The 13,246-nt window shown below is 32.4% G+C and overlaps 1 protein-coding gene and 1 long non-coding RNA gene across 2 annotated transcripts in view; one reads left to right on the plus strand and one right to left on the minus strand.

Annotated features, from left to right (window-relative positions):
- Nucleotides 1-5,333, plus strand: part of LOC137637066 (uncharacterized) — a 42,638-nt gene extending 37,305 nt beyond the window's left edge. Inside the window, exon 2 of the long non-coding RNA XR_011043366.1 lies at nucleotides 2,219-5,333. This is a non-coding gene — a long non-coding RNA (uncharacterized lncRNA). The remainder of the gene's footprint in view (nucleotides 1-2,218) is intronic.
- LOC137637065 (uncharacterized) overlaps nucleotides 5,090-13,246 on the minus strand; it is a 20,469-nt gene continuing 12,312 nt past the window's right edge. Inside the window, exons 2-3 of the mRNA XM_068369372.1 lie at nucleotides 11,329-11,449; nucleotides 5,090-7,658 (exon numbers count right to left, since the gene is read on the minus strand). Of these exons, the coding sequence (XP_068225473.1) occupies nucleotides 6,041-7,658; nucleotides 11,329-11,432 (1,722 nt within the window). The 5' untranslated portion in view covers nucleotides 11,433-11,449 and the 3' untranslated portion in view covers nucleotides 5,090-6,040. The remainder of the gene's footprint in view (nucleotides 7,659-11,328; nucleotides 11,450-13,246) is intronic.

A 13,246-nucleotide genomic window follows, 5' to 3' on the forward strand; every position in this document is an offset into this window, starting at 1 on the left:
GATTAGACAAGATAATTCTAACCAATCAAATTGCAGGAAACTTTTCAGAGCTAAAAGGGCACCTCTGCTAGTCAGTGCAAATGTGCCTCATTAAAAAAAACTGAGCATACCTCTATTTCAATGGGTATTCTAGCTCGACAGAAGACATTCCATATTTCAAAAGGACTCTGGTCTGTATAGCTAGGAAAAAAAAAATTCAAAATTAGTTGAAAAATTTACATAGTGGGTTTAAGAAAATTACATACTATATTTACTGAATTTATTTAACATCCAATACAAAACGATTTGACTTAGTATTTACACTTATACACTAAGCAATGATAAAATGGCACTCTTGATGAACGTGAAATTTCTTACACACTTCCATTCATAATCATACATTCATTTGTCCACACATGAAACTTGGCTTTTAATTATAAAATAAATATTCTGTTTACATACATACTTTCAGGGCTAGGCACAATAATAAAAAAAAAATGCTTTTATGCACCAGATTTTTCCCAATGAAGTCATATGAATGAGATGATCTTACATGTATTAATGATTATTCTTACTAAACTGTAATGACAGTAAAAACATAATATTGCTTTATGTCCAGTGTATTCTTAATACCTGATATGTATACTTTACCAGTGCACTAAGCAACACTTGATATGTATACTGTAAGTTGTTGAAGAAGTCCATCAGCAATTAGCTACCGTACACAGTTATATAAACCCTTTTACCCCCAAAGGACGTACTGGTACGTTTCACAAAAGCCATCCCTTTACCCCCATGGACGTACCGGTACGTCCTTGCAAAAAAAATGCTATAAAAATTTGTTTTTTATATTTTTTGATAATTTTTTGAGAAAATTCAGGCATTTTCCAAGAGAATGAGACCAACCTAACCTCTCTATGACAAAAATTAAGGCTGTTAGAGCAATTTAAAAAAAATATACTGCAAAATGTCCTGGGAAAAAAATAACCCCTTGGGGGTTAAGGGTTGGAAATTTCCAAATACCCCGGGGGTAAAAGGGTTAACTGTACCAGTGCTAAATTAGACAGAAAATATGCCCATATATCCTTGGAATTGACCTGTTTTTCTTAAGTCAAATTTCCCTTAATCATACAGTTTCTCTTCTAAGCCTCCTTGAATTACTATATGATGTGTGAATTTCCCATTGCATTGAAAAATAAAAAATATGCATTTATTTTTCACTACATTGAAATTACCAGACTAATATAACAGTTGAGTATAATTTTTCATATGCACCAACTTCCTGTTCTCAATAGCTACATTAGCATAATTATACATTTTTTTTTTTTTTTTGCATACACATCTTGTCCCATTTTAGTTAAAAGTTCCAGTAATGCATTATATTTCAAGGTTTCATGAGTATATATACCACCCAAAAGTAGCGTAAAGTTATACAGAATAACATACCAGTACAGTAAACCTAATAAAAAATGGCTAGCCATCTGGAACGGGAAAACAACTTTACACAGGATGTTAGTTTTACAATACTGCATATTTTCAAATACAAACAGGCTTCTTTTCAACATTGTTTTGACATTTCACCTCCAAGTCTTTAGCTTTAGTTTAAAGTTTCTTTTAGAGTTTCAGGTCTTGTTATGGGATAGGCAAGTTCTCAATACACCCAGCATTTAAAGATATAGATGCTTGTACCTTGTGTCAACTCTATGGTCTTGACGTATGCAGAGTAATATATATATATCAAAGGTAAAATTCTACATTGGTCCTGGCTTACTTTGGATTGAATTTTTCTCTAATTAATTATAGAAATTAAACTTTAATGCAAGACAGTTTACAACAGAGCATATAAGAAGAAATGAAAATGTATAGTTAATGAAAACAGCCAAAGTATTTCTCAGTTTCCACTTGAGTATGTTAAATAAACACACAACTCTCAGAAAGATCGAGGAGATAAACCATAATTGCATTATCATAGATAATCTTCAAATTCATTGTAAAATTACTTTTAGCATATTTAAAATTTATATTGTTTCTTCAAGATCATTCATTACATTAGAAAGAATGGCAGCTTCCCTTGCTATCATGATAATTTCAGAAATTGCTGAAAGATTTCAGCTGGGTGACTTTAGAGAACATTATTTGTTATCTTCTAGGTTGGATAGTGTGTGAGTTGGTGTGTATCTTTTGACAGTGAGGATGTGATAACTTCTAAGAGCTTATCAAACTTTTTTCCCTTCTTCAGCAGGTAGCTTTAATTAATTACAGTATTTGAAGGAGCTCATCCAGTTGCTGCAAAACAATATCTTATGACATACAGATGTAGGAACTTTTTAAAAAGTGGTAAGCAATCTAGTTTTGAATTTTCAGGCATTGATAACAAAATATGAAATCTTAATAAACAGGAATTTTACTCTAAATCTAGTATAGTAATCTTTGGAAGCAACTTGTTTTAGTATCAAATTTAGGGTTACATGTATTCTAGCGCCAATTGATATTGTAGATAAACTTAACATGTGGCATTGATACAATATGATGCTACTGGTTTGATTGAATATATAAGCTTAACACTATTCAAGCTAACTTAATTAGAATTACTATTTATTTAATTCTGCTTAATTTTCATGTAAAGTAAATGATTTTTATCAATGCACAGTAAATGGTTTTTATCAAAAGAATTTATTTAAATGTTCACTGATCAACCTTAGTTTTTAAATATTGCAATTCTGGATACAGTATTTAGCTTCTGTTCATTTTGAAGTGGATGCCTTGGTAACCTTGTCATATTGAAAAGATTGCATATACACTATACTTCATTGTCCCAAAATCTCACTTTGTGTATTAACTATTTTTTTAAAGGAACCCAGACAGTTGCATGATTTTGGATCAGATATTTTCAAAAGGAGTAAATTTTTGAGTTGATCAATTAAGGTTCCCAACCCCCTAGTTTTAAAAAAACAAGTGTAATTATACGTGTCAAATCTTACCACTAAAGATGCAAGGTTAACCTTATTAGTGGTATACTTAAGTTCACCCAAAATTATTTTGAATAAAGAAAATATTGCAATGTTCTATTGATAAAATAATTTGCTCCTAAAATAGCTGCCATATTAGAACTAAAACATCAGATTTTGGTTTTAGTTTTCTGCTGTTAACGTTTAAAGATACATACAAACCAAACATAATCCCAGTGAAATTTGAAACAGACCTTTAGAAAATTTCTAAATAACTATTCCCTGCCATTATTTTTAATGTACAAATGACCTACAATCTTGAAGAATGAAAGATATTCCTTCAACTTAAAATACTCTTGCATCAAAATTAGATTTTTTTACTGGATATATTATCCATAAAATATCTAAATAAATATTGCCTGCCATTATTTTTAATGTACAAATGACCTACAATCTTGAAGAATGATAGATATTCCTTCAATTTAAAATAGTCTTGCATTGAAATTAGATTTTTTTAGTAGATATATCCATTTCCTTGCATACATTACTAAATACATTTACAGCTTTGAAATAAATGTGTGTAAACTAATACGGAACATTTTCAATCCACCAGAACCAAAAATAAAAAGGAGGCACATTGTATGTATTAGATAATTTTACAGGGAATAATGTACTTTAAATTAAATCACCAAAAACACTAATTTTCCAACAATACAGGATTGAAACATTAGAACATAACTGTACAAAGTAGTCTATTCATCTCTGTAAACCTTGACTTGAATAAATATCAAGGAAGCAGCACAGTCTTTAGCCCTTTCAATATGATACAAAGGGCTTACGTTATATGCAAACGGGAAATAAATTACCGTGTCTACCATTTATAATGACCGATTAGCTGAATATATAACACAATCTGGAGATTTGTTGGAAAACAAACTGTAATTTAGTGAGGGTACAAATATATATAAGATAATTAATTAAAGGTCTGTTTCTGCTTGCAAACATAGAGTAGATTTTTCTTTTTTACTTTTTCATAAAGAAATTTTCCAGTACAGTACGATTATCCTACAGTAATATCCTGTAAATATGAATTGCTTTGCAAGAAAAAAAGTAAAAAATTTTATGCAAACATATTTGAATAGCTACATAATTATTCAAAAATCAAGGCTTATCAGAAATTTTTATCCAAAATAACATAATTACATATTATATGGCTTTAGTATATAAAGTATAAGATTCTTGTTTACAGATTTGTGTATAGTTAGTAGTTGTCAATCATGTATGATCTGAATTTAAATACTATACAACATAATTCTTGATAAATTCCACCTTGTATATGCAATGCACAAAAATAAGATTTAATTAAATCTTACAGATATATATTTTTTCCATAATTTTGTAAGCTATGCCTTATACTCTACATATTGACCGAAGCAAGTCTAAAACTGTAATTTTTATTAACTAATATAGTTGAGAGAGATTCTGAATTAATAAATTGCCATTTCAAGATATACAATTTTTCATCAATCGCAATTTTAGTTACGTTAGCGCTCCCCTTTACAGGGTAGGTAATGCAATTTACTGTAATTCTTCATGTTTCAATGATACAATTTACTGTAATTCTTCATGTTTCAATGATACAATTTACTGTAATTCTTCATGTTTCAATGATACAATTTACTGTAATTCTTCATGTTTCAATGATACATTTACTGTAATTCTTCAAGTTTCAATGATGCCTACAACTTCTATAAATTTTCATACAGTTTCAGAAAAAGAAATCATGAAAAATGTGGCATATTTTCTTTAAATACAGACTGGGAGTACTGTACGTGAACTTCACAAAAAAGTTTTAACATTAATGTAAAAGCAATTACATTACAGCTATTTATAATTTCAGTAGAAGACAGACTTATCCATAAATGACATAATAATGCAGCTTTAAAGTAAAATGGAACAATAAAACTATAGGATAACAAGTGATAAAGCCAATTGTGATGCACTTTTGGAGTCCATAGCCTCAACTACATAAAGCTGATATATAAGTACATACTTTAGCTATTCCAACGATGCTGAAACTCATTCCTTTGCCGAGCAAAAGTACCTAAATTTCAACATATTTTATCTTTAATCCTTCAACACTTGACCTTAAGTACATAATCTTTCGACACTTGACCTTAAGTAAATACTTTAGCTATTCCAAACGATGCTGAAACTCATTCCTTTGCTGAGCAAAAGTACCTAAATTTCAACGTATTTTACCTTTAGTCCTTCAACACTTGACCTAAGTACATAATCTTTCGACACATTGACCATAAGTACATACTATAGCTATTCCAGGGATGCTGAAACTCATTCCTTTGCCGAGCAAAAGTACCTAAATTTCAGCATATTTTACCTTTAATGCTTCAACACTTGACCTTAAGTACATACTGTAGCTATTCCAAAGATGCTGAAACTCATTCCTTTGCCGAGCAAAAGTACATAAATTTCAACATATTTTACTTTTAATCCTTCAACACTTGACATAGCTATTCCAAGGATGCTGAAACTCATTCCTTTGACGAGCAAAAGTACCTAAATTTCAACATATTTTATCTCTAATCCTTCAACACTTGACCTTAAGTACATACTGTAGCTATTCCAACGATGTTGAAACTCATTCCTTTGCCGAGCAAAAGTACTTAAATTTCAATATATTTTACCTTAATGTTTCAACACTTGACCTTAAGTACATACTTTAGCTATTTCAACGATGTTGAAACTCATTCCTTTGCCGAGCAAATAAATTTCAACACATTTTACCTTTAACCTTTCGACACTTGACCTTAAATAAGGTAACATCGCAGCTGATAAACTGCTTTAGGTGATGCTGAAAGACGGGAGCAATATTTAATATGAGCAGCACCTGCCACCATCCATCATTCACCTTCTTCACAGACAGTTTTGGCAACCCTTAAAAAATTCTAAAGATAGTACAGCCACACATAGGTAGCCACTTGAAACAGAATACTGTTCTGGGTTTTATAAGGACGGAATAAGACCACTAAAAAGATCACACGGGTTAAGGCACAATAACTGTGCATTATAGCACTAAAATATAACATTGAATATTACTTTTTCCGTACAGCAGAAGCAGGTGGATCAGTAGCTCTCACTGCTGTTCCAGTGTTGAAGAAACCAAGATGATCCAAAGTGTCGGTGACACGCGCTACTAACGGTTCTCTATACTTCCAAATTGTAGAGTCAAATGTCGTGTGATTTTTATATTCTTGCGAACAAGATTTTTTCAAGGAATTTACACAATCGGCTCGATAATGTTGCAAGTGGGCGTCTTCTGTATCAATGGCAAATGATGAACAACCTCCACCAAGGCATGAAAGAGGGAAATGGTTATGAAGGGTGAGAACCCTTTCTGGGTCATGGAAACATTTAACATATTGACCTGGTTTGGTGTAATTATTAGACCTATATACATGCTGTAACATATGCATGTAGTGTGGAATGTCTCTGAACCATCCATGGGCATGGCTCATTGTATCCATAAAGTACACATTGCGCACATTGTATGAGGCACGAGCGTCCTTTTTGGTTTTCAATGCTTTTGGTACAACAGTTTCCATTAAAGACTTCCAAGACATTGAACTTTTAGGCATGATGACTTCATCTGTGTCTAGAAGAGCAATGTATTTATAACGATACATATTTTTGTATAAGCAATCATTATAAGGAATGAGTTCATTTTGTCTCTTGTTTGTAATTTTACTCTTCAAATACATATGCAATAACCCAGGTATGTTAGGCTGCTCCCCTGGCAATGTCAGTTTTGTGACCTCCACTTTACCTTGATCTTCATAATACTTTAACACTTTTGTTATGTTGGGATGAACTTCTAAATCATACATAAACACCTTATTTGCTCCGAGGAGGAACAAGAGCTCTAACCACTCCACTAATCGAACACTCAAGTCATCATGAAGAAAGTCGAGACCTTTAACGCAAACTGCAAAGTCTTCTTTTTGCCCCGAGGGTGGTCTATTATTTATTACTCGCATGTTTGTTGTAGCCATATCACATGGTTTCTCCACCAAAGATACAGATTCTGGTACAAGATGGCGATAACCTGGTGGTACTTGGCAAGCAACAAGGTATGGCTGGAAGAGTCCATTCTTATAATTTCCCCATTTTTTATACCATATGTACTTGTATTCCCAGACACGAGCGAACACCGGTTCTTTGTGTCCATCAAACCATAGTTGGCAGTAAGTTTTAACTTTAGGCTCCAACCGGTTTATCATACCAAGTATGCGAATCACTGGTTTCATAGCAACTAATGTTCTGTTGTCATAATAAGCACCATATAGGTGGAAGGTACCATTACTAGTTTGTAGTGTTTGCCAGTACATATTATTGAAACTAATATCATATAGTGATGGGAACTTGGCACAAGTCTTGTTCTTGGATAAAACTTTGCCCTTATATTTTTGCCAATATCTAACTGGTAAATTTGGTATTTTTTCTTGTATCTGGGCTGCTAAATCTTGTTCTGAGAGTACGGGCGATTTATCCACTGACGGCTCCAATTCCAAAACCTTTACTTCTGTCGTTGCATTAGGAGCAGTTTCTGTCGTGACGAGTGGTGGTGCCCGAGTTTCAACTATTTTCTGCAGCAACAACCTGCCGGTCATGGTACCTCCATGGCTGAAAGTGGACTCGTCCTGGCCAGAAAACCTGCAATAACAAAATGATTTAGAATTTTAACTAATAAATGCTGAGGGAATATTGAAATAACCCATATATATGATACAGTACTGAGATCATTTAAACTATATTGAAGCTAAGATAAAAATTATAATAACTTTTTTCACTTATTTACTTGGTCCCTTTTCTGGTTACATAAAAAAATTACAAGTCATTCAGCCCTTTATGTCCCCTTAATACACCGTAAACATAAACTGTAAATTGCAACATTTTTGTAATCGCAGATCATCATCATCTACTCCTACGCCTATTGACGCAAAGGGGCTTGGTTAGATTCCGCCCGTCATCTCTATCTTGAGCTTTTAATTCAATACTTCTTCATTCATCATCTCCTACTTCACGCTTCATAGTCCTCAGCCATGTAGGCCTGGATCTTCCAACTTTTTGTGGAGCACAGTTAAACATTTGGGGAGTGTGAAGAGCATGTCCAAACCATCTTCATCTACCCCTCACCATGATCTCATCTACATATGGCACGCGAGTAATCTCTTAATAGTTTAATTTCTAGTCCTGTCCAGCCATTTAACTCCTAATATTCTTCTGAGCGCTTTGTTCTCAATTCTACTAAATCTGTTGGAGATTGTTTCAATGTCATACCACAACTCATGACCATACAGTAACACAGATTACACTAAACTGATATATATCCTGATTTTTAAATTTAATTTCAGGCGATTTGCTTTCCAGATTTTACTTATACTAGCCATTGTCTGATTTGTTTTTTTCAATGTTTCACTAAACTTTAATTCTAATGACCTTGTATTGGAGATCATAGTTCCTAAATACTTAAATGATTCTACCTCATTAATCCTTTCTCCTTCCAATGATATTTCATCTTCAATTGCATATTCCGTTCTCATCTGTCTTTCTTCTACTTATCTTAAGCCCAACATCCTGTGATATTTCATGCATTCTGGTAAGCAAGCATTGCAAATCCTGTGGTGTTCTGCTAATAATGACAGCATCATTAGCATACTCTAGGTCAGCTAATTTCTTATTATCAATCAAGTCCAATCCTTCTCCACCATCTCCAGCTGTTCTAGCATTACAAAATCCATGAGGTGTACTCCACGGTTCACTGGAAATTCATTTGATAAGACTCCGTTAACATTAAATTTGCACTTGCTATGCTCATGAACAGACAATCAAATTTACATATGTAAGGAACTCCATAATAACGCAGAACTCTCCACAAAATTGGCTGGTACACTATCAAAGGCTTTTCGCTAGTCCACAAATGTCATCAAAAGTAGATTTTTATATTCCATACATTGATGTACAACATGTCTTAAAATGAAAATTTGGTCAATACAACTTCTATCTTTTCTAAATCCTGCTTTTTTATCTCTCAGTTTTTCATCAATCTTTCTATCTTGCCTCTTTAGAATAAGCATACTATATCAACTGACGTAAGTGTGATGCTTCTGTAATTATTGCAATCAGTCATGTCTTCTTTTTTAGCCATTTTCACCAACACTCCTAACTCACATTCATCAGGTTTTGCTTTATGTCATTCTACAATATAATCTTGTAAGTATTCTAAGGGTCACTTCATTTTCAGCTAGTATCATCTCGGCAGTTATTTCATCGTAACCAGGGTCCATCTCAAGAGTTTTTTAATGATAGCTTCCAAACACATTGAATTCATTCATGGACACATTAAGGTCTTCATCAGCTTCAGGTATATCAATCAAATTATTCCCTTCGTATCTCCTATTCATGACCTCACTAAAATGTTCCATCCATCGTTGCCTTTCTTCATCCTCTGTTGTTATAACATATCCATCTCTCTTTCTGATGGGTATGCTTCTTTTTCTTTGATCCCATAGAGATTTCATTAATAATTCTATGAGCAGTTCTTACTCCATGGCCACTCCCTAAATTCATAGCTATGTCAGCCTCATCTGCTTTCCTGTCTAAATATTCTCTCCACTCATTCCTAGCTTTTCTTTTGACCTCACTGTCAATACTGGAATACTTAGCATGCTCTACCTTGTAATTTTCCTTACTTCCTCAAAAACATTCAACAATCAATTTCTGTCTTGTCTTCTTTATTATACTGTAGTATCTCACATATCATTTATCCATGGCTTTGTCCTTGTAACTACAAGTCTCGAAACTTCACTACCAACTGACTGATATATGCTCTTAATATCACACTATTCTTAATTGTCTGCTCTTTGTGTCTTAAAGTCTCTAAGACTGCAAATCAATTCCTACATTAAATTGCAAATTTCTCAGTGTTAATCTTCTAAAATAGTTGTATCAAACCTAGGTATTCTATCTACAATTCTTTTGGGTGCTTTCAGATTTAATTTCAGTGTGGCAATGAGGAGCTGGTGATCACTACCAATATCTGCACCTCTATAGCATCTTACGTTTCACAAGAGTCCTCCTCCTCTCTTTATTAACCCTTTTACCCCCAATGCTATCTGGAACTTCCAACCCTTAAGCTCCAGGCATTTTTTTAAAGCACATTTTGCCATATATTTTTTCTAAATTGCGCTAACAGCCTTAATCTTCGTCATAGAGAGGTAGGGTTGGTCTCATTATTTGGAAAATGCCTTTAGTTTCTCATAAAGTTATAAAAAAATATGCAAATAAATGTAAATAACAGTTTTTTGCAAGGGCGTACCGGTACGTCCATGGGGGTAAAGGGACGAGTTTTGTGAAACGTATCAGTACGTCCATTGGGGGTAAAAGGGTTAATGGCTATGCAATCTATTTGATTTTTGTAACTGCCACATGTTGAAGTCCATGTATATTTGTACTTGTCCTTGTGCTGGAAAAGAGTACCACCAATGACAAGATTGTTTGTTGAACAGAAACCTATGAAATGTGCTCCATTTTAATTTTCAACTTCGCCAAGACCATTAACACGCATCACATTCTTGATACCTTGATTATTCCTTCTAATTTTAGCACTGAGGTCACCAATTACAATTTTCACATCTCTGCAAAATATTGTCTGAGACTAATTAATAGAGCTTCAATGCAACATTTTGTCATAGCTTTTTGAAAATTAATATTACCTTTATTTTAAAACTAATTAAAAAAATATCAGAATAACATACTACAAGTACATGCCTTTTCATATAAAATTTTTCACAACCAGATAACAGTACATTTTTGGTTACTGCTCCAATGAAAAAAGTACATTATGATGAAATACATGCACCATGCACTACATCATAAAATGGAAGAAAACAGGATTCATTGCCACTCCAGTTACCCACAAAAAAAAATTTTATGCAAGATTTTACAGCAACTAAATTCTATTTTGTGTTTTTCAACAATATTCATGATTAACAGCCTAAAATGACCAATTACAACACATTAATCCTCAAAAATTATCATCTACTAAAAAGTGACCGAACAAAATTTGTGAAAATTAAAAATTAAATGTAAGGCTTTCGTCTTATAGAGGAGGTTCACAAAAAATGAATATTATCAAACTACTGAAACAAAATTTGGAAATTATACATATAAAACTTCAAATTTAGCAACATTACTATGAAATATATACCAATGACATCAGAGAACTTTCCTTGGCTGAGATAAATTATACTGTACACAATTAATATATTTAGTAAATTATTAGATTTAAATTTCAATCATAGATGAATACGTTTCAACTTACCTAACAACTAGATAGCAAAGGCAACACCACAGTAGCAGTAAATAGACCCCTCGTCGCATGGCCCTTTTGGGGAACCAACGTAGAAGACGTTTGAGTCCTCCCATCACGAATCCGCTGCCTTCTGAAATGAGGGAATAGAGGTTACATATAAAAGGTAAAAGTCAAAATTATTCAATTATTCTCTTTACAACTCGCATCATTATGACCATTGATGTTACTATAGTCAATTCTTTTTAGTGAGGCAGATTTGCACTGACTTGCAGGGGTGCCCTTTTCGCTCGGAAAAGTTTCCTGATCGCTGATTGGTTGGATAAGATAATTCTAACCAATCAGATAGCAGGAAACTTTTCCGAGCTAAAAGAGCACCGCTGCGAGTTAGTGTGAATGCGCCTCATTAAAAAAAATTGAGTATGGATATTTTTTTTATTTAGGTACCAATAACTGCATTATTATTATTATCATTACTTGCTAAGTTACAACCCTAGTTGGAAAAGCAAGAACCTATAAGCCCAGGGGCTCCAACAGGGAAAATAGCCCAGTGAGGAAAGGAAAGAAGGAAAAGAACAGTAACCAATCTATCCTTAAACCCTTCTTTACACCTCACTTAAAAATAGGAATTTACATTATGGAACTTTCAGGCCAAACAAAAGTAATGTAAAATAAAGAAAATTTAATTATGTTTTTTCTAAATTGAATATAGAATCCTGTGATACAGATCAAGATCTATCAATTGAGGAAAATTGAACGAAATTGAAGATCCCCTGTTCATTTTATATATTGGTAATTTTTAAACGTCCAGCCATTCTTCCATCTACTAACATTAGAAAAATAACTTTCTATCTGCATTTTGAATATTTCAGCATTTTAAAAATAATATCTCTTTCCTATTCAGTGTCAGTCCTATATAATCTGTATTTATTTTAATGTTATTTTTCTTAAAAAATTTGTATTTTAATTGTTAATTACTTCTCTTGTAGTTTCCTTATTTCCTTTCCTCACTGGGCTTTTTTCCCTATTGGAGCCCTTGGGCTTATAGCATCCTGCTCTAACAACTAGGATTGTAGCTTAGCTAATAATATTAATAATAATAATAATAATAATAATATTATTATTAATGATATATCAAACATTATTTACTAGAAAAATACTGTACGTGTTATTTCCTCAGGCTACAGAGACTCTGGAAATTTGTTTTTTGATGTCAATTACACTTTTTGCCATCTATTAAGTCTTGTATTACTGCAATAAGAGTTAATAATATCTAGGCATATATTTTCTGACAACACGACCATGAGGTAAGTATGAAAACCATTCTGTGAATGTTATTCAAAGTAATTTCTAATTGATAAAATGTTACTTAGAAGAAATTTAATTTTATGATTAAGAATGAAGTCTAGTTGGGCAAAATATGTAACCCCCAAAAACAGAATATGAAATAAATGGTCTGCGTTTTATTTTTTTAAATTAATCTATGATAAAAACATATCATTTATTTTTTTTTTTGTGGTTCAACTGCAGTTGGTGGAAGGATAATAAATGCAGATATAGTTATTGGTAAGCATATAAGACTATATATATATATATATATATATATATATATATATATATATATATATATATATATATATATATATATGAATAATGTTTGTGTGTGTATGTATATATACACAAACACATATATATTATATATATTATATATATATATATATATATATATATATATGTGTGTGTGTGTGTGTGTGTGTGTGTGTGTGTGTGTGTGTGTGATAGCATGTTTAGTTACATGAAGAGTACACACACACTTTCCTTACTTACGAACACATTTACAATATTCATAAATAAAACTGTTGAAATAAACTCTATACAAGATGAGTTAACTCTTGAGATATTACAAAATATTTCATAATACAACTGTCAT

This window comes from Palaemon carinicauda, unplaced genomic scaffold (genome assembly GCF_036898095.1).
Source record: "Palaemon carinicauda isolate YSFRI2023 unplaced genomic scaffold, ASM3689809v2 scaffold513, whole genome shotgun sequence".
Classification (NCBI taxonomy): Eukaryota; Metazoa; Arthropoda; class Malacostraca; order Decapoda; family Palaemonidae; genus Palaemon; species Palaemon carinicauda.